This window comes from Ovis canadensis, chromosome 3 (assembly GCF_042477335.2).
Source record: "Ovis canadensis isolate MfBH-ARS-UI-01 breed Bighorn chromosome 3, ARS-UI_OviCan_v2, whole genome shotgun sequence".
Taxonomy (NCBI): Eukaryota; Metazoa; Chordata; class Mammalia; order Artiodactyla; family Bovidae; genus Ovis; species Ovis canadensis.
In genome coordinates this window covers 147,051,335-147,075,375 of record NC_091247.1, presented here as the reverse complement: position 1 = coordinate 147,075,375, position 24,041 = coordinate 147,051,335, and the positions used below count along the sequence as shown (strand labels likewise).

At 42.6% G+C, this 24,041-nt stretch overlaps 1 protein-coding gene and 1 long non-coding RNA gene across 4 annotated transcripts in view; one reads left to right on the top strand and one right to left on the bottom strand.

Annotated features, from left to right (window-relative positions):
* Positions 1-1,383: 1,383 nt before the first annotated feature.
* Positions 1,384-1,558, bottom strand: LOC138437361 (uncharacterized). The gene is made up of 2 exons (XR_011255888.1): positions 1,493-1,558; positions 1,384-1,462 (listed from the first exon to the last, which is right to left on the bottom strand). It is a non-coding gene; the product is annotated as an uncharacterized lncRNA (long non-coding RNA).
* The window catches only part of ANO6 (anoctamin 6), a 232,682-nt gene continuing 210,129 nt past the window's right edge, over positions 1,489-24,041 (top strand). The window contains exon 1 of one of the 3 annotated variants that reach the window (XM_069584509.1): positions 1,489-2,443. In XM_069584509.1, coding sequence (XP_069440610.1) covers positions 2,371-2,443 — 73 coding nt within the window. In that variant the 5' untranslated portion in view covers positions 1,489-2,370. The remainder of the gene's footprint in view (positions 2,444-24,041) is intronic. The other 2 variants (XM_069584508.1, XM_069584511.1) reach the window with 2 other exon arrangements.

Sequence of the window (24,041 nt, the reverse complement as noted above, 5' to 3'; positions counted from 1 at the left end):
CTCCATGCTCCCAATGCAAGGGGCCCAGGTTTGATTCATGGTCCATGTTGCCAGTGCTGGGGGCCCAGGTTCGATTCATGGTCAAGGAACTAGATATTACATGCCATAACTAAGAGTTCACATGGAGCAGCTAAAGATACTGCATGTTGCAACTAAGACCTGATGCATCCAAAGAAATAAATAGCTAAATATTTTAAAAAAAATTGGTGGGAAAAAAAGTGATTTTAAAAAATGGCTTAAAAATATCTCTGTAGGGGTTTACAAAGTGACTTAAGAACACAGATTCTGGAATAAACTGCTTGTTGACTCCCAGCTCAACCACTTAATCCCTGTGTGATTTTGGACAAGCTAATGGCTCTGTGCTTGAGTGAAGGAGTGGTGAATCCTAGGGTTATTATGAAGAGTAAATAACTGAAGGTAAAACATTTAGAGCGATTCCTAGGTGCCACAGGAGTAACAAATCTGCCTCCCAATACAGGAGATGCAAGAGACTGGGTTTGATTCCTAGGTGAGGAAGATCCTTTGGAGTAGAAAATGGCGACCCACCCTAGTATTCTTGCCTAGAGAATTCCATGGACGGAGGAAGCCAGGGGTCTACAGTCCATCTGATCGCAGAGTCAGATACAGCTGAGCAAGCAAGCAAGCACAACAGAACATTGAGAACTGTGCCTAGCACATAAAAACTACCATATGCATTTTTAAAATGAAAACTGTGAATGTTAATCACATTCACATGTAACCAAAATACTTCTGGAATTTCTATTTTAGTAGGAACAATATTATAAGCATTAGGGGCAAAGTTTACTAAAAGAAAATAATCTTTTCTCCTCATTTTTTTTCTTCAGCCTCCTATCTTTAAAATGCTGTATTGGTTTCTCTTTATATTAAAACTAATTTTCCACTAAAAGTTTCCTTAAGAAGCAAATATGTTTCCTGGATATTTCCTTAAAAGTAACTTCCTCTTGTCTTATAATGCATATTCATAGCTGTTTTCCCACTCCCACTGACAGTTGATTTCAATGCTTTATTTCTTTCATAAGAAAACATGAGAAATAAGTATATAGGAAAATAAAAGGCACTTCTGTCATCTGAACATTCATTCTCATTATCATAACACTTTTGGACTTGATTGGAAAAATACAAAAAGTTTCAATAAGTTTCAGGGAAACAATGAATATAACAAGGGTTTCAAATGTACCTTCTAGCCCTTTGGAGACATCACAATGGATCCATGGGAACACACCAGCTTCTCTGGAAAAAAGTTCTGCTGATGTACAACCCCAGGAACCCGCAGTTCAAGTTACCCCATCTGTCTGAAAGCAGAAATCCCTTTGTATTTGTCTTACTGCTCCCTCTGGTCACCAGGAATGCATTCTTATACTCTCTGCCTCAACTTTATTTCAGTACCTCGTTTCCTCTGGTTATGATGGTTTTTCACATTGCTCAAGAGTTCAATTCACACCTAACCATTGCTCCAGAGTAGAATTCACACCTAACCATAATGGAGGTCTTCGCTTCCTTTGCCCTTGTGACACGGAGGATGAAGCTTTCAAGACGATCTCTTGGCAATCATCTTCCGACCACTCCCTGCATGCGCCCCTCCGGGCGGGAGTAGGGGGCGCTTCTCCTTTCCCTAACCTAACCTCACTTGATGGGGAAATCCTGCCTCTTGTGAACGTGTCTTTGGATCTCGCTCTCTTGGTCTTGTTTTCTTCTGTTGTTTCTCATCTACGAGTTTGGCCTCTTCTCTGTAATTGCCACCTCCCCATTCTCCAACAGAATACATGTTTCCCCACTTGGAGTCAGAGTAATTGATACTTTAAGATCCGCCATGGGCTCCACTTCCCTTTTAAACACCATCCAGACTTGCTCGCCTAAAGGGTCTTTCCTGGGGGCTGCAGCAGCGTCTCTCCCTTCTCGCGTAGCAGATATCAAAGAAAGCGAGCCCAGGACGTGCCCATATATGAACCTGAAACAGAGAGCTGCCTCGTTCGGAGTTGACGCTCTCGCCTCCCCCCTTCGGCGAGTTCACTGGCGGGCACAGCGCGAATACCAGCGACTCCCTTCTCTCTTCGCCTGACTTCCTTCTGGGAGCTCATAAACCCGCGGCAGTTCAATCACTCCGCAGCGAGCCCCGGCGCTCACTGGGCATGCTCAGTGGCCCGGCCCGGCTCCGGCGGCCAGAGGTTGTCTTGGACGCACCACTCGGGTCCTGATTCACCGAGTGCGGGCTGAGCACAGCGGTCCCTGAGCCCGGAGTGAGACGCGCCTTGCCGTCCCTGCCCGGGCGCCCGCCCCGTCAGAGAGCCGAAGTTCCGGACTCCAAGGAGCCCCCAACTTTGCGCCGAGTTCCGAGCTGCGGGGGGAGACATGCCCATGATGACCAGGGACGTTCTGCTAGAAATGGAGCTGGAGGAGGACGACGAAGAAGACGGGGATATCGGTGAGCGAGGGGTTTCCGGGGGCCGGGGTGGGGGGGGAGCGGTGTGGCGCGGGGCCGGCCGCCCGGCCCCGAAATCCTCAGCCCACGCAGGAAGGACTCGGGGACTGCGCGTGGGCGCCGCACCCTTCTCGGCGAGGGAGGTTGTTGGGACCCGCGGCAGGTCGGGGGCAGAGGAACCGGGAGAAGGAAGCCCGCGCCGCCCGCCTGCGGCCGCAATGCGGTCGCTTCCAGCCGCTGACCTGCCGCCTCCCGGCTCAGCTCGCGGCGGGCGGGCGAGCGGGTGGCCCCGGGGAAGGCCGGGGAGGCGCGGGTCAGTGTCGGGACGGGCGAGGGACGAGGGCCCTGATCGGGCATCGTAGATTCAGGGAAGCCCCCGCTCGCAGGAAGTCTTGACTTTGGACAACAACTTTGGGTTATTTTCTCCGGCTCGAATTGGAGCTGGGGATTCCGGGGAGCCAGCGCGGGCTGCGAGCCCGAGGGCGGGGTTCAAGGAGCGCGCCCTGGTAAGGAGAGAAGGGGTGTGACTCGCCTGAAGCCACCTCTAGGTGAAAGCAGACGCGCGGCCCTCGTACGGTGGGCTGGGGCTGGGTGGGGCTGGGTGGGGCTGGGTGGGGCGGCCCGGGACTGATTTGAGTCCGCTGGGCGTGGGCCGGGATCCTTTTTCCGCGGCGCGGGCGGGGGAAGTGATGCAGTGGAGGAAGCCCTGAGGCAGGGTGGACCGCTGGGCATTTCCTACTCGTCCAGGGGTCCCCGGAGCTCAAGGGGAAGCCCTGCGTGCTCTATTTCTGGTTAAAAATTCTGTAGAAGTGGTGCACGGAGAGGGAGAGCTGTTTAAGAGTTAACCGAAAGGGGTGGGAGGAAGTGAGGAAGGGGATAGCAGTTGGAGGAGTGGAGAGAAAGGTCCCTAAAGAGAGCACTGTCAGCTAATGAAGACAGATAGAGAGCATCCGGAAGACTGGCAATTAAATTACCAGGCCGACTCCGACTCAGTTTCCTGGACGCCAAATCAGTTTCAATAACGTAACAGTTCCTGCTTACGTACTAACACTCTTCTCTAACATATTCTAATATATTCTTCTGTAATAACTTTAGTAGTAACTTTAGGAGTTAGGTGTGGTTTTTCGTTCACATTTGGGTACTGCTCATGTATTTATTTTTCTGTTGTTTTCAACTCTCGAGATATAATTGACATTTAACAGTGTAAGTTTAACGTAAAACATGTTTGACAATTTATATATTGCAAAATGATCACCACCAGACAGCTAACCCCTCCAGCATGTCACTTAATTACCATGTCTTTTTTTGTGTGTGGTGAGAACATTTAAGATCTAACCTCAAAAGATACAGTGTTATTAACTCTAAGCACTATGCTTAGATACCTGGAACTTACTCATTTTATAATTGGAAGTGTACCCTTGACTAATATCTCCCCACTCACCCCCTCATTTTAGTGTTTCTGTGAGCTCACCTTTTAAAAATATTTCACATGTAAGTTACACAGTATTTCTCTTTCTGTCTTATTTCACTTAGCATAATGCCTTCAAGTTCCATCTGTGTTGTTGCAAATGACAGGATTTCCTTGTTTCTCATGGCTCTAATATCCCATGTTATATGCATGTACGTATACTTATACACATCACATCATCTCTGTTCATTCACCTGTGGACAGATAATTATTGTCTTTCCATATCTTAGCTATTGTAGGCACTGCTCATTTAAATCCAAAGCCAAATTGAATAGAAGGTATTATATACTCCATACTTTCATTTACTTGAGAATAATTAATTAGGTATTCATCCATATGGAGGGAGCAAATAGTAGTGTTCATTTTCATGGGAGAGAAAACTGAAGCTCACAGGTTGATTTGCCTAACTTCTCACACAGCTTATTAAGATTCAAACCCAGGTTTTCTGACTTGCAAGACCTGTGCAGATTGATGCCCTTCCACCTTGTTGCTCCAGCTGTCAGGGTGTTATACTACTGTTTAGCAGGCTGTAACCTGTAAATCCTGTTTCCTGCAGTCCTGTGGAGGTCCTGTAATCAAACCCTGCAGGCCTTCAAAATCAGATTCCCTGGGGATTTCCAGCCTCTTGTCTGGATCCCCAGGCTGGAGAGCCTGATGTGGGGCCTAGGACCTTTACAACAGTGTGAAATCTTCTTTGGTATTACTGTTCTCCAGCTTGTGGGTTGCCCACCTGCAGATATAGGACTTGATTTTATCATGGTTGTGCCTCGCCTGCCATTTAGTTGTGTCTTCTCCTTTGTCCTTGGATGTGGGGTATCTTTTTTTTGGTGGGTTCCGGTGTCTTCCTGTCAATGGTTGTTCACCAGCTAGTTGTGATTTGGTGCTCAGGCAGGAGAAGATGAGCACATATCCCTCTACTCCAGCTTGACCCAATTTCCTCAGTATACGAATACTGATTGTTTAGTCACCAAGTCGTGTCTGACTCTTGCGACTCTGTGAACTGTAGCCCACCAGGCTTCTCTGTTCATGGGATTCTCCAGGCAAGAATACTCGAGTGGGTTGGCATTTCCTTTGCCAGGGGATCTTCCAGAACCAGGGACTGAGCTTGGATCTCCTGCATTGGCAGGTGGATTCTTTCATTGAGCCACCAGGGAAGCCTAAATTCTTATTACATACAAATATAAATCATAGGAGAAAACTTTAAAAAGTTGTAATAAAATTAGCACAATCTGTTTCATAGGAAAACAGTTTTGCCTGTTATGGTGAGGTGTCACTGTTTACATTGACAGTTGTAAATAAAGAAGGGTGAAAACCCAAATAAAAAGTAAGCAAGACTGAGCTTTGTTAACCATGCCATCAAGAGATTTCACTTTAGGGGAAAAAAACCTAACTTGGGGTAGTCTGTATTTACCTGATGGCTGTATCAAGTCAAGCGGTGTAGGTGTATTTAAGAAAATAAATATCTCTATTCTTCTTTCATCCCACCCTTCAGAGTCTACTGATATTAATACTTTATTGTATATAGGGGTCAAGTCAACATATTTTGTGTCAGTCAACAAATACCAGATTTCAACAATTTGTTGTTATACAAATTTAATGTGGGTTGCAGTGATTTTATATCAGGAGATGTTTACCATACCAGTGGAAAGTTTGTCTTTGTAAAATAAGCTTTTTTAGAGCTTACCAGAAGTACGCTAGTGGTATATAACCTTTTATGAAATAATTATAATTGCCAACTATGGGAGAGAAGACTCTGGTGATATGAAGATTATAATTTTAACCTCTACCTCTAGTTTTGTAATGCAGGGCTGTGCTAAACCTGTTGACTAACATATTTCTCCCAGCACTTGTCACTACTGAGAGTTGTGTAATAATTTAAAACTCATGCAGTTACTGAAGGTTTCTATCAAACTTGTCTATAGCTATTAACTTTGTACTTCAGAGCATAAGAGTTATTTTGACGCAATTTCCTGGGTAAAACCTCTATCATCAATTAATTGGCAAGAGACAGAAAAAAAAACTATTTAAACTAGATACTTCTACTAGAAGTGTGCCTTTTAGTAGACTGGGATTTGCACTGCCCCCCGCCCTTTTTTGGATGTGTGGGTTTCTGCTTACTTTCAAAGTTGAGTGCTGTAAGGGTAAGGCTTGCTTCCTTGTTTAGCATGAAATAATCGCCAGAGGTCTGTGAAAGAGCCTAATGGCATGGGAGCATTTTTGCAAAATGCCACTTATTTTCTAAATCATTTCTAACAACGAACCACAGATGTTACATCCGGGCAGTGATGGCAGGAGATATTTGGCTCATGGCCTTTATTCCCATGATAGAGATCACAGTTGAGGTAGGTTCTGTGTGCCTGGTGTGCAGAAGGTCCTTAGCTGCCTTGCCTCCAGAAACACTACCCCCACATCCTGCACTCACTGATCATTGAATTAAATTAACATCTCTTCCTGTTGGTGTAGAAAGCGATAGAAATATCTTTTATAATCTGAATGTAGATATTTAGTATGCTGTTTTGTTTCTCGCATTTCCATTGTTCGAACTTAGCTGAGGGAAGAAAATTGTTCTCCAAAAAGAAGGCTTATCAGGATCACTTCAGATAGTTCAGGCAAAAGGTTTTTGTTTAGATGGTTGGTTGTGTCAACTAGAAAAAAAAGCATGACCTGAAAGTTGAGAATTATGTTTTGTTCGGGACCTTATTGAGGATCATAGCCTGGGATGACAGCCTCTCAGGTAGCTTTGAGGGACTGTTTCAAAGAGGCAAGGAAGGACCCAGGCAGGATATATAGGAGTTTTTTTGCTTTAAAAGCATGAAGAAGAAGAAACATGTAGTTAGTTGAACATCAAAAGATTACTGCTAATCACAAAACCAGACATCTCAAGATAGAGGTTTTAGTATTTTTCTTTGTATGGGAGAATGCCAGAATCTGGGCTTATTGAAATCATTCCTTTGATATTCATCTTAACTATTATCTAGGACCTAGTATCCTATTTTCCCTCCATCCTGAATTCCCGTCAGAGTTCATCATGGGGTGGCTGCAGTGGTTGATGAGTTTATGGCAGTAACATCTTCATTTACTGAAAGGGCTGGTGACATTTTTTGACTACTTTGGATTCCAGACTACCTATGGTAGAGTTTACTCTCTGAGCCCACAGTTAATAGTCCTTCACTGGAGTGGGGGATGGGTGGGAAGAGGCCTGTTAGCTTTGAGAGGCGATAGTCCAGCTATACCTCTCAAGTATCTTTGTTAGCTTTCTTTTTACTGTTGCATTTTTATATAGGCATATCTTCTGCACTATCTCTGTCCCCTCACTACAAACTTTACCTTTAATCACTTGCAAATCTGATTCTTGTACCAGTTTTTCTTTGTAACCATTAGTTGAGCAAACCTGTGCTAGTTGTAGGATTAAGTGCTGAGCTTGTTGTGGGGAGAGTAAGATGCATGTCCTGGCGGTAGAGAGTAGTTTCCACGGAACCAGCCATTTGCAGTAAGTGCTGTTATTGAAGTATGTCCACAACCATGGAGGAGGACAGGAGACGGCTGCACAGAGGAGATTGCTGGGCCAGCTGTTGAAGAAGCAGGCAGGCAGAAAGTTTGGAGTTCCAAATATTGCCTGTGGTGGAGGAGAGCAGTGACGAGTTCTGGGAAGCCAGGAAAGTGTGGCATCATGAAGAATCCTCCAAACATTTTAAGGGTTTTGGATTTTACCCTGTAGGTCAGTGGTCCCCAGCTGGCATCAGGGACTGGTTTCGTGGAAGACAGGTTTTCCATGGATGGGGTGGGGGATGATAGTTAGGATGATTCTCATAAGAAGAATGAAGCCTGGATCAGTGAAGCCTGTGCAGTTCACCACAATAGGGTTCATGCTCCTTTGAGAATCTAATGTTGCTGCTGATCTGACAGGATGCAGAACTCAGGCAGTAATGCAAGGGAAGGTCTGTAGCCCGGGGGTTGGGGACCCCAGCTGTAGGTGATCTGGAGCTCATGAAAGATGATTAGGAAAGGAGTGATTGAATCAAATTTGCTTTTGGAAAGGTCTCCCTGTCAGTGCAGTGGGAAATGGGTTGGAGAGAGGAGATGGTCTGTAAGCCTTTCTGGTAGTCAGGTTCAGAAATGGCCAGCGGTGGTCATGGGAATAGAGAGAAATGGAACTGAGAGCTTGTGAGAGGGGCAGCACCTTTAAGGTCTGGGAGACTGAAGGCTTCCAGGAAACAGAGGAGTCCAAGGTGGAAGCTGAGAGATTAGGTGGAAAGTAATAGCAGGAGGAGGAGAACAGATGTGCAGGAGGGGAGAATTTTGCATTGTTCTGCAAGCCTTACACTTTTCTCTTCTGCTGTAGCTCAGACCATTCCCCTTCCCAGCAATACTAGACTCTCCTTCTCTTTCTCAGCAGCTCCCTCCCGTTCCAAACCCATCACAATCCCAGAAAGCTATTGTTGATCTCTCTAAGCCCAAAGTGGCCACCAGTGGATGTTCACACTCCTAATTTTTCTATTCCACACAATTAGCACTCACCTTGTATTTTTGTTATTCATTATCTTTGCATTAATTCCACCAACTATAATGTAAATTTCTTGAGGGCTGAGACTAGGTCATGTAAAATATCCCAAATATTATAGCCAATCCACTCCTGTAATTTAAGGAAATTCTCTCTTCCTCACCCTCCTCTAAAATGTAATAAACTTTCTGCAATGTTTTGTGTGTTTTCTGTTCTAAGTTAGTCCCCTGGTAGCTCTGCTGGTAAAGAATTCACCTGCAATGCAGGAGACCCCGGGTCAGGAAGATCCGCTGGAGAATGGATAGGCTACCCACTCCAGTATTCTTGGGCTTCCCTGGTGGCACAGCTGGTAAAGAATCCTCCTGCAATGCAGGAGACCTGGGTTCAATCCCTGGGTTGGAAAGATCTCCTGGAGAAGGGAACGGCTACCTACTCCAGTATTCTGGCCTGGAGAATTCCATGGACTGTATGGTTCATGGGGTCTCTAAGAGTCAGACATGACTGGGTTACTTTCAGTGCCTAGAATGATGCTTGATATCTTCAGTGGAAACCAAGTAAATCATTGTTGAAAGGAAGAAGAAATGAATTACTCTGAACAATTAAAATAATTAATGTAAGTAAAGTAAATTTAATTAAATAATAAGCATAATGGTTAGTGGTTTTTATGGCCCTGGGGAGTTCTTTTCTCTGGCACTTGGAGATACGCACAGTCATCTATTATAAAAGTGCAGATTATACATGTTCGTCCAGGCTCTCTGCTGGGTTCTGTGGTCCCTGACCTTCCAGTTCCTCACTATCTGGGAAGGAGGCAGATATGTGAATAGATAATCACAGTCATCTGTGATTAATGCTAGACTGTGATCAAGGTGTGTACCAGTGTCATGGTGGCACCAAGGACAAAATATGTGACCTTGCTTAGGAGAATCCAGGATGGCTTTACAGAGGCAGTGCTGGCCCTCAAGGAATGGCCAGATAGGTGAGGGGATGTGGAGTGTTCTGAGCATTCCTAAATGTTGCCTGATTTCTCAGCAAATCATCCTTGATGCTGTCCTTGCCCTATTTGCTCTGATAAGCAGCTCTTATGTATATGGTGTGCATGTATATGTGTGTATTCTCTACCAGGGTATGATGGCTAAAAAGCAAACTATTCTTAAAGTCCTTCTGTTTGAGCATAGTCAGTCTTACCCTGTTGCGTAAACCTTTTGTTATTTTCAATTTCAAATCCACAATGTATCTTCCATGTTCTAACTCGCAAGTCTAATAATTACTTTCCAAAAGATTCCCCAGTCTTCTCTTAGCTGTCTCCTTGTTCTTTGGATCTGACACAAGCAGCTCTAAAAAAGGGAAAGAGTTCTACACACATACCCTAGCCCTATTTTTTTCTCAAAAGGTTGCAACAATCACATATGTTGATTGCCATGGGTTTCTTTTTTTTTTCTTTCTTTTAGAAACCAAGAAATTTAGACTCCTGTAAAGATTACCCTCAGAGATGCTATTTAAATTCTGACATTCTTTGGAGGAAGATTATAGTATGTTGTTAAGATCTCCACAGACTAGCTTTATTTATATTTTTTGGCCATGCTAAGCAGCATGTGAGATCTTAGTTCTCTGACCAGGGATCCAACCCGTTCCTTCTGCAGTGAAAGCATGGAGTCTTGACCACTGGACCACCAGGGAAGTCCCAGTCTAATGTTTAGTTAAAGGATGATCTTGCACTCTCAGTGTTATTTGTAGCAAGTTAGATTAAAATCATTGTATTTTATAGAAGTTTCCACTCTAGCTAATTTTTTAGGTTTTCTTCTTTTATCATACACATCACTTTGTGTTTTGCATTCCAGTTACTTTAGCACATTTTAGCAAACTCTATAGCCTTAGAAGGAGAAGTGCTCTCTTATTTCCTTTGTACCCTACAACCTAAGTATTATAATGCTTTTCCCAGAGTCCAAGTATTTGTTAAGAGATGGTATTTTAGATTGTAATGCGAAGCTTTTTTTGTTACAAGTTATAAGCTGGTTGATCTGCTTTTTATACAAATCATTCAGGGTTTGGATCTATGCAAAAATCACTAGTTTTAGAACAGAAAAATATATTTCCAGTCACCTTCAACCAAGGAAATGTACTTCTTGACTGATTGGTAACTCATATGTAAATGTAGAGATTGTGAGAATTTAATACAGGGTAGTCATTGTTTTATGTTAATATTGCTTTTCCTTTAGTTTTGTCTTGCCTTTTAAAATGCAACTAAAATTATTTAGCACCCATCTTAAAAGAAGTAGCCAGTTTAAAGATTGCTTGATGAAAATGTCAACAATAGAATATTTTGGACATGTGCCAAAGAGCAATCCAAATACTATTCAGCCCCAAATCAGACGGAATGTTTGCAAAGAAGACAAGTTGAAGGGTTAATAGGCAACTTTCTCTGCCATGGTACTTATTACTGCCCTGGCTACATGTCTGAATATTAATTGAAAGAACTTGATACAGTAAGTTGTTCAGCAGCCAAAAATACAAATGGAAGAAAATGTATTCTTTTGTGAAGTCCAGATGTTGCTTTTATATTTAATGCTTTCAATCTAGAGCATTGAAACTCTACTGTTTCCCACATTATTTGAAAATACAAATACTTGAAATTGGGGAAAAAAAGGATATTAGTCATTAAAATTCTCTTTTCTATAATTTTTATTTTAACTTTGGCAGAACTTGAGCCAGAGGTCAAAGTCATGTAAATCGATGTTCTTTCACAGAGTGCAATTATGCAAATTATAGGTTTGTTTATAAAGCTTGTTTTATATAAACTAACATTGTGTTTACATAATTTATTTTTTTATGATTTCTTCAGACATTCTATCTAGATGTTTGAGAAATAATCTTTGGCTTGGCACAGACAAGATGATGGTGAAATTTTTCTTCTGGCATCACTATTTATTTTTACTTTTTTCTGATTTGTGCGAAGTTTCTAATAAGTTATTCCCCACAAAATTTAAAACAAAAATAATACAACCTCCCCACATATAAACCCTTAACATTATTTTAAATGTTTTGTTATAATTTACATTATGATTTTAAACAATTGCATTCATTTGTTGTATTATCTCTTTCTACTGTTACTTATTAAACAAGTCCTGAATGCTCAATCTGTGTAAAACATAAGATACTTTTATTTTTCTAAAGCCAACAAGCAAAAAAAGAAAACCCAACAAATCAAACCCACCTTTGTTTCTAAGTAATACAGATAGTGAAGAAAGAGTGTGAGCTCACTGATCACAGAGTCGGACACGACTGAAGCGACTTAGCAGCAGCAGCAGGGAAAGTAGAAGATTTTAAAGACAGAGCCTCTTGCATTCACTGCGGTGAGTTATTCCCTAAAGAGGACAGTTTAAAGCAAAAGGAAGGAAGAGCCTATGAAGCCTGCGCTAATACAGAGTTGTGAGGAGGGAAGACAGGCCTGTAGTCGGAAGAATTAGTGGTTGGCTTTGGGCCCTTAGAATCTATCAACTGGAGCAAGTTTCTTGACTTCACAGCCTGTGTTTTCGGCCTTTGGGGGATTGCTAAGAACAGGCAAGGAGGCTGGTATAGTGCTGGTGTGCTGAGTTGCTTCAGTTGTGTCCGACTATTTGCGACTCTATGGATTGCAGCCAGTCAGGCCCTCTGTCCTTGGGATTCTCCAGGCAAGAATACTGGAGTGGATTGCCAGCCCCTCCTCCCGGGGGTCTACCGCATGTCTCTTATGCCTTCTGCATTGGCATGCGGGTTCTTTACCACTGGTGCCACCTGGGAAGCCCCAGCAGTGCTGGGTATGGGGCATTTTCACTCATACTACCTGAGTGGCAGTTACAATATCACCATCATAACGAATTCTTTTACTAAACAGCAGTCATAGGAACGGCTGCTCTTAACCTCGGAGAGCCCTAAGTCCTTCCCCGCTGTCTGTCTTGTGCTGCTCTGTGTCACATTATGCGCGCAGGAACTGCCCACTAAGTGTCAGGTTGAGGGAGATCGTGACCGTGGCTGTGCTGCAGACACATGTACTTAGAGATAAAAGAGTTGAAGAATAGCATGTGGTTTCTGCAAAGAGATAATTACTATGTGTTTTCCTATATTCTTACTGATCTTCAGACGGGATGATAATGTCCTTCAGATTCCAGGAAACCTATTTCAGGGGGAATCTCTTTCAGGGAATCTTAGCAAAAGATTCCAACAGCTGACACTTTGTGGGCTCCCGATAAATGACTCATAAATGTAAGACGGTATTTTCATCGGTAGCACCTGTGGCTTTTCCCGTTCTCCCAATTGCTGTCAGCCCCCGTGTGTCATCATGTAATTGTATGCATAAGAAGAGAGGAAGAAGACTTTTAAGTAAGAGGTGAATAGCTTTTATTACAAATTGAGCTTTTAGAAGATCACAGGAGGACTGAGGAGGGAATGATTGATGGTGAGATTATCGGTGCTCAGTGTTCTCCGGGATTCCTTTGTCTGTACTGAATGGTGGATACTGGAGCATTTCAGAGAGTTCAGCATTTCATGGAGAAAGGGCAGTCACAAGGCAGTGAAGGAACGATTATTGACCTGATGTTAACAACTTCTGTGAGGGCTTCCCGGATGGTCCAGTGGTTAAGAATTTTCCTTGCAACGCAAGGAACACGGGTTCAGTCCCTGGCCTGGGAAGACTTCACATGCCGCGGAGCAACTTAGCTTGTGTGCCACAACTGCTGAACCCATGTTCTGCAAATACTGAAGCCTGAATGCATTTGAGCCTGTGTTCGGCAGCAAGAGAAGGCACCACAGTGGGAAGGCCCTGCACCACAATGAAGAGTAGTCCCTGTTCATGGCAACTAGAGAGAGCCTGAGTGCAACAAAGAAGGCCTAGCACAACTAAAAAAAAAAAAAACCAAAAAAAAACCCCTTTGACATTCTTCCCACCAGCCCTCTCCCAATTTCTGACCATTGTGTTTGCAGGCACTGTCAGTCTTGGCCCCACATTCTCTTAATATCTTCAGAGATTATCCCCTGGGTCTCTGAGAGAGGACCTTCTCGGCCTTTGTTGGCCCGGCATTCTTAAACCCACTCTCACAGGGTTGGGGGATGCCTTGGGAATCGACATCTACTTTGATCCAGAGGGGAGGAGAGACGAGGCCCCAGGATCCCTAACCACCAACAAAGCCCTGGATAAGTGTAGATATTAGGGATCAGGTAAAAGTGGTCTTTACTTGAGGCTTGGATTTGCAGATGAAAACTTCACTTTCGTCAGAGGTACTTATGTTGGAGGTATAAGAGGATGACTCTTCCCTGTGTTGAAAGGTTATTTCCACCTTCTTTTACAGATGGCCTGACCTTGGCCAAGGCTATGGACCTGCTTCCTCTTGGACTGTGAATGTCTGTAATGAAGGAGAGAAGGGCCACTCTGTTGGTTTGTGGTCCTTTTAATTTATCCCACACCAGCTTCTCCTGATGTCACTCTAATCTCCTCAGGGTCTGTGGTCTTGCCCCTGTCCCAGTATTTTCATCAGGCCCTTAGCCTGGGTCTGCAGAGATGGAGGCCACCACTGCTAAAGTTTTATGCAGATAGAAGTTCAAATTCTAACCTGTAAATTCACTAGCTGAGTGACCTTGAGTCATTAATGTAACTTTTCCCTCACCTGTAAAATGAAGTTAATATTAGAACCTATTCAAGGGTGATTATATAAAAAATGACATAATTTTAAAATGCTTACTTTGCAGGATTGTGGTGTCTAATAGAATAAAGCCCTCCATAATTAGGAGATAATGTTAGTATTGTGGATAGATGTTTTTTCCTGTATTTTAACTCAGGTATATCTCTTTTTCTTTTTATTAGAGATTTTACTACTCTTTCATTTATACAGCTCATTGTTCTTTTTGTCTTTTTCATTAAACTAAGGGCATCTTGAGAGCTATTATCTCAGTGAGCAGCATAATGCCTGGCACAGGCACTATGATCAATACAATCTTGGTGAATGAGTTAGGTAATGAATGAAAGATATTGATTATTGAAGAGTGGTATGGTATAATTGGAAAGGTGGAATGTTGGATACAGATCTACCCTTGGATAGGTTCATGTAACTTTGGAGCCTTGGTTTCCAGATCAGAAAAATGAGTAGATAGAGATAATAATACAGAAGGGGTAATGATATATACTTTATAAGATTTTTATAAAGTTTAAAACATATAAAAGGATGAGGGACAGTTCCAGGCACATAATAGGCCAATAAATAATAGTGGCGTTCATTATAAAACAATTAAAAGGGAGAAATATAAAAAGTGTGTTAGTCTCTCAGTTGTGTCTGACTCTTTGTGACCCTCTGAACTGTATGTAGCTCTCCAGGTTCCTCTTTCCATGAAATTCCCCAGGCAAGAAGACTGGAGTGGGTTGCCATTCCCTTCTTCAGGAGATCTTCCCAACCCAGGCATCAATCCTGGGTCTCTCACATTGCAGGCTGATTCTTTACTACTGAGCCACTGGAAGAAATATAAGTGACTAGCCCATAACTTAAGTTGGATTTTCCAGTAGATGCATTTCACAGTAGAATTATATCATGGATATATATAATTTTAGTAAGAAAGGTAAGAGAATATAGGATAAAAATTCATAATGAAATTTAAGTGATACTTTGATAAGCTTTACACTAAAAAAAAGTGTAAGAAATAGGAATGTCTCTTAATCTAAAATTTAAGATTTTCTTTCATCAAGGCCTAAAAGGTGATTGTTGATATTGATCATGTGAACTTTTGATAAAATAAACATTTAATAAGATAGGAGTTTTAAATAAATATGTAATTTTACTTATATGAATGATCAGTTATTTTTAATGGGAAAATTCTAAAATGTTTAATTTTCCCACAAGACTAAAATTTCTGTTAGTTGAGTTTTATTGAAAAGTTTGAAGTCACATAAAAAAACCTGTTAAAAGAGATGGATGTGGCACAGCTCAAAATGACAAAACATAAACACGTAAAGAAATTTTTACCCTAATGGGGTGAATTGCTTTACATTTAGTGATATAAAATACGGAAATAGGCCATACATAATTTGCAAAATAGGTATATGAAATAAGGTTTCTCATTTTATAAGCTTGACGTTTGGGAATGAGTCAGCCCATATCGGTTTGTTAGAAATGGAACACTGCCAGGTCCCCCTCCGGCAGCATCAGACCTAAGAAAAGTTAGACATTCCATTCCTTTTGGGTAGGCGAGAGCAAAGGAAAAGGGGGAAGGCTGCTTTGATCCCCAAACAGAGTTTACTGTTGTTTGCGTTATATGTAAGTCTTCCCAGAAGTGACTTTTCAATAAAACCCAGAGTTCCAGCCTTCAGTTACTGCACTTAGAACTACGTTTCTTGTCCCCTGGGTTTCAGCCTATGCTCCATCCACAAGATGCCTGACTGGCTCGTATTTCCTGCCTCCATTTAAATTTAGATAATGTTTGGTGCTCACAGGGTACATGCTTCTATAACAGGCATATTGCAGCTTCCAAGTCACAGAGGAGACGGGAACATTTCTAACAGGCCTTGCCATTCACTGTTAATGGTGAGCAGCACAGCAGATGGCTTTTGAGCAATGGGGTAATCATGGTTTTCTTGAGGCTTACAGTTGCCTCAACTGTGGCGAGTGGCTTGTTTTGTACTTCAAAACGTTTATTTTGAAGAGTTCAATCACAATCTTGACTAACTTATTTGGCCCATACACAAAAATCCCTTTGAAAGCTGATCATAGTATTGCTAGCAGTGGCCTTCAAAGATCAGATCTGGTTTGTTGCTTTCTTAAAAAGTCATGCGCAGAGATTTCATTTAGCTCTGAGCTGGCTTGATCTCACCTCACGAGTTTTATTAATTCGGTAAATATTTTCTGAAGACCTCCTACAGGTCATGTGCTGCTTAAGGTCTGAGGGCACCAGAAGACCCCATCTCTGGTGAAGCTTATAGTCTAATAAATAATCAAATACCACCCCCCCACACACGCACATGGAAATCCATTTATTTACCTGATGTCTATTCAGCATGCTCTCTCTGCCAGGTGTTGTGCTGGGCACTAGGAATTCAATACACAAGACAGAAGAAACAGCCTCTGCCTAGGAATTCAATACACAAGACAGAAGAAACAGCCTCTGCCCTCAATGAGTAGGCCCACTGGCAGGGAAGACAAACATGCCAACCAGTCACCAGCAAATTTATATTTAAAGATTGTGAAAAAAGAGGCAGAACCAGGGCAACACAGCCAAGAACAGAAGTGGGGCATATCCGAAGCCCGGTCAGAGGACTGGGCCCTCCCTGGGGGATGGCTGACAAGTGCAGCTGTTATTCTCATAATTCTAAAAATAGCACGACCTTAGACTACAGTCTTTAAAAGGCACGTCGTCTTCGAGAAGGTTCAAGATGTACACTAGATTAATGTGTACAACACCACACGTGGTTTCAGGCTCACAACTCCAGTTGTACGGGGGGATCCTCCATATGGGAGCTTTGTTGGTATTGCTTTCAGTAGCTGTTAATGCACCTTGCAAAAGTGAGCAAGTAGCATTGCTGCTGTGCCAGTGGGCCTGTGTCTGTGTACCCCTGGGTAGATTGGCTAGAATGTTACCACTGGATTGAAAGTGGAAGTGTTAGTCACTGAGTCATCTTCGACTCTTTGCGACCCCCATGAACTGTAGCCCTCCAGGCTTCTCCATCCATGGGGTTTTCCAGGCAAGAATACTAGAGGATGTTGCCATTTCCTCCTCTTGGGGATCTTCTCAATTCAGGGATCGAACCTGGGTCTCCTGCATTGCATTGCAGGCAGACTCTTTACCATCTGAGCCACCAGAGAAGTCAAGTGAAAGTTGCTCAGTTGTGTCGACTCTTTGTGACCACATGGACTACACAGTGCATGGAATTCTCCAGGCCAGAAAACTGGAGTGGGTAGCCTTTCCCTTCTCCAGGGGATCTTCCCAACCCAGGGATCAAATCCAGGTCTCCAACATTGGAGGCAGATTCTTTACCATCTGAACCACAAGGGAAGCCCAAGCACTGCATTGGAAAGGAGCAAAACTTATTTCTCTTTCTTTGTAGCTCAGTTTAGCATAGTGTTCTGATGGAAGTTGAAGGAGAAGGTGAGGTATGCCCCAACCAGTTCTGTGTATTTTCCTTGCGCTTCCAGAGGAGGAAGATGGGGCACATACCTCTTGTTCTCCGTGCCCCACCCTTTCCTCTCCTGACTTGGAGGGGCGGGGAGCTAGCAAGAATTCCTTTTCTAGATTCTCAGCCAGAAGCTGGTTCTCTTGTCTTCCTGCCCCACCAGCTGAGGGGTGTGACTCATTCCTGTTTGGAAGTGACCAATGTTAGCTGGGAGTCATAACCAAGCCCCTGAGGCATGAATCAGAATTTGTATGATGGTGGAAAAGCCCCACAGAGACTCTGAGGTACATATTCAAGAATTTCTCCCCTTGACAAACCCTATAACTAGTGTGGTAGTGGTGGCAGTTTAGTCACTAAGTTGTGTCCAACACTTGTGACCCCAAGAACTGCAGCCTGCCAGGCTCCTCTGTCCATGGAATTTCCCAGGCAGGAATACTGGAGTGGGTTGCCATTTCCTTCTCCAAGGAATCTTCCCAAACCAGGAATTGAACCTGGATTTCCTGCACTGCAGGAGGTCTCCTATAATATTTTCTAATAAATAGGGTCCTACTGTATAACACAGAGAACTACATTCAATATCCTATGTTAAACCATGGAAAGGAATATTAAAAAAATCACCTTGCTGTACAGCAGAAATTAATGCAACATTGTAAATCAACTACACATCAATTAAAAAAAATATTGAACCTAAAATAAATATAAAAAAGAAACATTCCCTAGAATTCCTTCCCTGTGAATAGCACCCTGGTATTAGAGTATTATGTGGTGGTGGTTTAGTTGCTAAGTCATGTGTGACTCTTGCTACCCCATGGGCTGTAGCCTGCCAGGAATGTCCTTAGAATTCTCCAGGCAAGAATACTGGAGTGGGTTGCCATTTCCTTCCCTAGGGTATCTTCCTGATCCAGGAATCAAACCCCGGTCTCCTGCATTGCAGGCAGATTCTTTACCAGCTGAGTTACTGGAGTAGTATGGAAGATGCAAATTAAAACTACTTTTGTGTTTTCAATTGATAGGGCAGAAAGAAACAGATGCAAATTGTTTCCATTTGCTCTTAAAACATCCTGTTGTTTTTCTGTGTTAGAATCTTTCATACATGACTGAAATCTAATAGGCAGTATGGTTGTATTGTTAAACTTACTGTTATATCCATTACAACTAGTTCCTTTCAGATGGAGACTGTTTTCTTATAAATGCCATTGAGATCTAGAGATCTGGAGATGCCATTAACCTTTTGCCATGCTTTTTATCTGAACGCTCCACTCCTGGTCATGTTTACTTAGTTCAGTAGTTTTTTTTTTTTTTTTAACATATAAAAGACATATTTCACATCCTGTAAGATGTAGTTAAATGCTCAGTTTGGTAAGTTTTGACCATTGCATAACCAGCCACCCAAAATAAGACAGAGGACATTTTCATCACCCTTTCAATTCAAGCTGTCACCACCCCCTCCCACAATCCAGGCAAACGCTTAAGGATATCTACTACATAAATTGGTTTCACCTGTTCTTAAACTCCATGTAAACAGAATCATAGAGAATTTAGTCTTTTGTGTAGCTGACTTCTTTCACTTAGCATAGTACTTTTCAAAGTCCATCCGTGTTGTGGATGAATGGCTGCTGCTGCTCCTGCTGCTAAGTCGCTTCAGTCGTGTCCAACTCTGTGCAACCCCAGAGACGGCAGCCCACCAGGCTCCTCCGTCCTGGGATTCTCCAGGCAAGAACACTGGAGTGGGCTGCCATTTCCTTCTCCAATGCATGAAAGTGAAAAGTGAAAGTGAAGTCTCTCAGTCGTGTCCGACTCTTTGCGACTCCATGGACTGCAGCCCACCAGGCTCCTCCATCCATGGTACTTTCCAGGCAAGAGTACTGGAGTGGGTTGCTATTGCCTTCTCCGGGATGAATGTCTAGTATATTTTAACTGTAAGAATATCTGGAAAAATATTTTGATTTGAGTCTTAACGTATTACATCTCTGATAAACAGCAAACTAACAATGCTTAACCTTTTGATTCTGTCTTTAAGGTCAAGTATTTTTTGATCTTAGTTATTTTTGTACTTTTGTAATCTTTTTAGCTCATACAATGCCTTGCCTGTAATAGGAAATTAGCGAATGTTTTCTTTAAGTTGGGAGAGAATGTGTGAGGAAAATGAACTCATATCTCATTTTATAGAAATTCAGATTTTAATTGCCCTGCTGTGGTTGAAAACAAACAGCATGTTCATTCTGAGCATTAGCCCACTAACAATTTTACACTCCAGAGTGGACTGTTTGTGGGCACTTTTCTCCAGGGTAAGAAGTTCAAGTGTAACAATAATTCATTTTTCTAAAAGGTCAGTTGTTATTGACTTTTTTTTTGACTAGTAAAAATATCTAAACAGATATTATTAGCTTCATTTGGTAATTGAAGAGCTCTGAAAACAAGGACGTTTATAGTGATCTGTCCAAAATGAAGGAGTGATTCAATGTTGGTGCAAGATATTCAGTTCCAAAATATTTGTTCTAGCACATGTGTTCCAAGTTCCCAGAGAAGTTATTGACACTGACGTTGGTTCCTCTTAAGGGTGACTCATGATTTCTTGAGTCTGGTTTCCACTGTTAGTCATCTGCACTGCTTGGATTAAAGCAGGCTGTTAGATTCTGCCGGATTCCAACCTTCACAGTATACCAATCCCCCCCTCTCCCCAACCCGCCCCTGCTCCCACGCCCTTGATTCCCACCTCCTGGCTCAGCCACTCAGCAGTCTGGAACCAATTCTGACTCCAGGCAAGCAGGATTTTATAACTGAACTTTTAGTATCAGTGCAGTGTCAGCTTGTGCTTGGGTTTCGGATCAGTCTTTTAACCCTAGTTGCCTAAACTCTTCTCAGAAGCATGCCTAGAACGCCAGTCTCTCTAGCTGTTCCGGTCCTGTCTTAGTCTCATCAGCGTCTCCTCGTTTCTCCCATTCGTGGGAAGTGAAGGCCTTCCTGGTCCTGTGTGGTACCCCCTGCCCCTTGCCAGGCCCCCATAGGCCGGCCTGTGTCCCCAGATTTGATAACATGAGCTGTATCTCTGTCCCTTTCTCGAGCTGTTTTACCAGTGGTACCTTAAATCTTGGCAATTTTACATCAAAATGTATTTCTTTTCCCTCCATTTCATTAGTCATGCATGCTGACTGTGAGTAAGAGTGGGATACAGTTTCCTGCAATAAGAGATGGGAGATGTAACTTCAGCCCAGCACCTAAGAAAGAAATCAAGTGTTTACTGGAATGTGGGCATACCACCTTCTGGGCCTGGTAGAAGTCTGTGCCTGGCAGTAAACAGTGCTATTCAAAAGCAGTTCCCACAGCTGAGGAGGGACCAGGTTGAGCATCGGGGTACCTGAGCTGAGTTGGTACTCAGCTGAGAGTGTGATAGCTGGGGCTAGAAACCTTCTTTCGCTGTTCTTCGATATGGAAAGTGGATACTTTCTGTCTTGTGCATGTACACTTTTAAGAAGAGTCCCCGGTCAAAATTTCCAATATTTGAAAGTGTGCTGAAAATCTAAAAAGTAGAGAAGCACTCTGAGCTTTCCCGTTCCCTTGCTGATGCTGATGGTGTTTCTGAGCCAGTGTGCCTCTGCCTTCACATTCCCTGGTCATCACATCCTCTGGCAGGTGGCCTGCCTCCTGGTTCCTGCACTGGGCTTAGCCAGGCACTTGCTCTCAGGCCTCCTTCCTCCCAGGCCGCCTCCACAGCCTCATCCTGAATCTCCCTGGGCCAGGCTGACTGTCTTTGGAAATGGCAGAGGCTATCCCCGGGTCTCCTGCATTGCAGGCAGACGCTTTATCCTCTGAGCCACCAGGGAACCCTATATATGATGGAAAGAGGGTTCTTAACCTGCATTTGGTGAGGGAAATTAGCTAAGGTGAACACACAGGCAAGACAGCCCTGACCCTGTTGGGACAGAGGCTAGAAGACATCCAGTCACATTTTAATTATTTTAGAAAAGTGATAAATGCTGTGAATAGGCAGACTATTGAAGGTTTATTATCAGACTTCGGATGACACTAGTGTGTGTCCTTGTCATTCATTTCATTAAGCTTTTACGTGTGAAGCTGAAGAGAGATTGAGAAAGATTCCCTTCAGAATTTAAGATTTTATACAGTATCTAAGGCTACAGTGTTTCACATGCCTTTGAAAAAAGCTGATGTGACTGCTGAGTTTTAATCTGCTACTGGAATAGAAATGTATGTATTAATATTTTGTAAACACGTAGAAAATCCATAATCTGTGACTTTATTTGCCCACAAGTAGTAAGAGATTATTTGGATAATAAAATATGGTGACAAATTGCTTTGTAACTTTCTGAAGTCTAAGTGAATTTATTGCACATTGGAGTCACCTTGTCCATCCGTGCATTCATTTTTTGTTTTTGTCCTTTTTTTACTTTGGCCAGGACATATAGCATGTGGAATCTAGTTCCCTGACCAGGAATCAAACCTGTGCCCTTATAGTGGAAGTGTGGACTCTTAACCACTGGACCATCAGGAAAGTCCCACATTCTGAACTTTTAAAAGCACCACTTTCTTAATGTTATCTGCTCATGACAACCTGGAATAAAGCATTTTATTTTTCTATGAATCTCTCTCCTCAGATATAAAAGAGTGATTGAATCTACCTGCTTTCTGTTTTTATTAGAGTGATTATAGATGCACTTTTTGGTATAATTCATTACTGCAGTTAAATAAGAGAGATTCAGACATAGTACACTTTCATTTAATCTCCTGGAAGAGTGTGTTGTAAAGAAATCTTTAAATAACTTAAATTGGAAGCTTATTTTCATGTAGGAATAGTATATAAAGGAAGATTATACCGAGGGTTTGTGTGGTTTTTTTTTTTGTCCTGTGTTTTATAGAAATAATCACAAAATACTTGAATCCAGTATAAGTGCTGTACAAAGCTTTTCCTGTAACTTAAAAATTGGTTGGTCAGGGAAATCCAGTAACCGTATAAAATCACACTTGATTTTTTAAGACAATAGGAAAGCTTCTGTTCATGTTCTTCATGACTCCTGCCGTATTTTTATTGTAGTCATTAGAGGATGAGTGAGTGGAAGACTGTGCGAGTGGATGGGTTTGCAGAAGGCTCTTGAAAGGACAGTGTCTGTGAGGCATCTTTGGAGAGGCTTGTGGGAGTCTCTGGCATGGAGGGTGGCCTCTCTTTTCTTCTTTTTTGGCCATGCTCTGTGACATGTGAGATCTTAGTTTTCTGACCAGGGATCAAACCTGTACCCTCTGCAATGGAAGTGCAGATTCTTAACTACTGGGTCACCAGGGCATTTCTGAGGATGAACTTTTTGAGAAACTGAGCAGAAAGATGCTTGCTGCTGCCCTGTTTCTGTTCATATTGCTCGAGCTACTAATTAGGTTCTTGACTTGGGTCAGTAGATTGACATGGGTGGGCTTGGGAGTAAGAAGACTCTTGGATCCCCTAAACTGTATGAGAAGAGGGTTTATTTGCATATTTACAGGTCTCTGGTGAAAGGAATCCATAAGTTTCATCAGACTCTTTTTTTAAATTTATTGTTTTATTTTAATTGGAGGCTAATTACTGTAGAATATTGTGATGGTTTTTGCCATACATCAACATGAATCTCACCAACCTGAAACCACTCCCACCTCCCTCCCTACCCGATCCCTCTGGGTTGTCCCAGAGCACCGACTTTGAGTGCCATTTCATGCATCGAACTTGCATTGGTCATCTGTTTTACATATGGTATTACGCATGTTTCAGTGCTATTCTCTCAAATCACCCCACCCTCGCCTTCGCCCACAGAGTCCAAAAGTCTGTTCTTTACATCTGTGTCTCTTTTGCTGCCTTGAGTATAGGATTGTCATTACTGTCTTTCTAAATTTCATATATATTTGTTAATACACTATATTGGTGTTTCTCTTTCTGGCTTACTTCACTCTGTATAATAGGCTCCAGTTTCATCCACTTCATTAGAACTGACTCAAATGTTTTTTTTTTTTTGCAATTGAGTAATATTCCTTTGTGTATATGTACCACAGCTTCCTTACCCATTTGTCTGCCAATGGACATCTAGGTTGCTTCCATGTCCTAGCTATTGTAAACAGGGCTGCGATGAATATTGGGGTACATGTGTGACTTTTAATTCTGGTTTCCTTTGTGTGTATGCCAAGCAGTGGGATTGCTGGGTCGTATTGCAGTTCTATTTCCAGTTTTTTAAGGAATCTCCACACTGTTCATAGTGGCTGTACTAGCTTGCGTTTCCACCAACAGTGTAAGAGGGTTCCCTTTTCTCCACACCCTCTCCAGCATTTATTGTTTGTAGACTTTTTGGTGGCAGCCATCTGACCGGTGTGAGATGGTGCCTCATTGTGGTTTCATCAGACTCTTAAGGGACTTGTTGATCCAAAAGGACTGAATTGCCAATTCAGTGAGACTGGCAGGGCTATGACAGAGAACTCCTGCGTTAAGGTTTGTCAGCTGCACAGGCTGTAAGCTCACTAACAGCGCTGCCTTTTG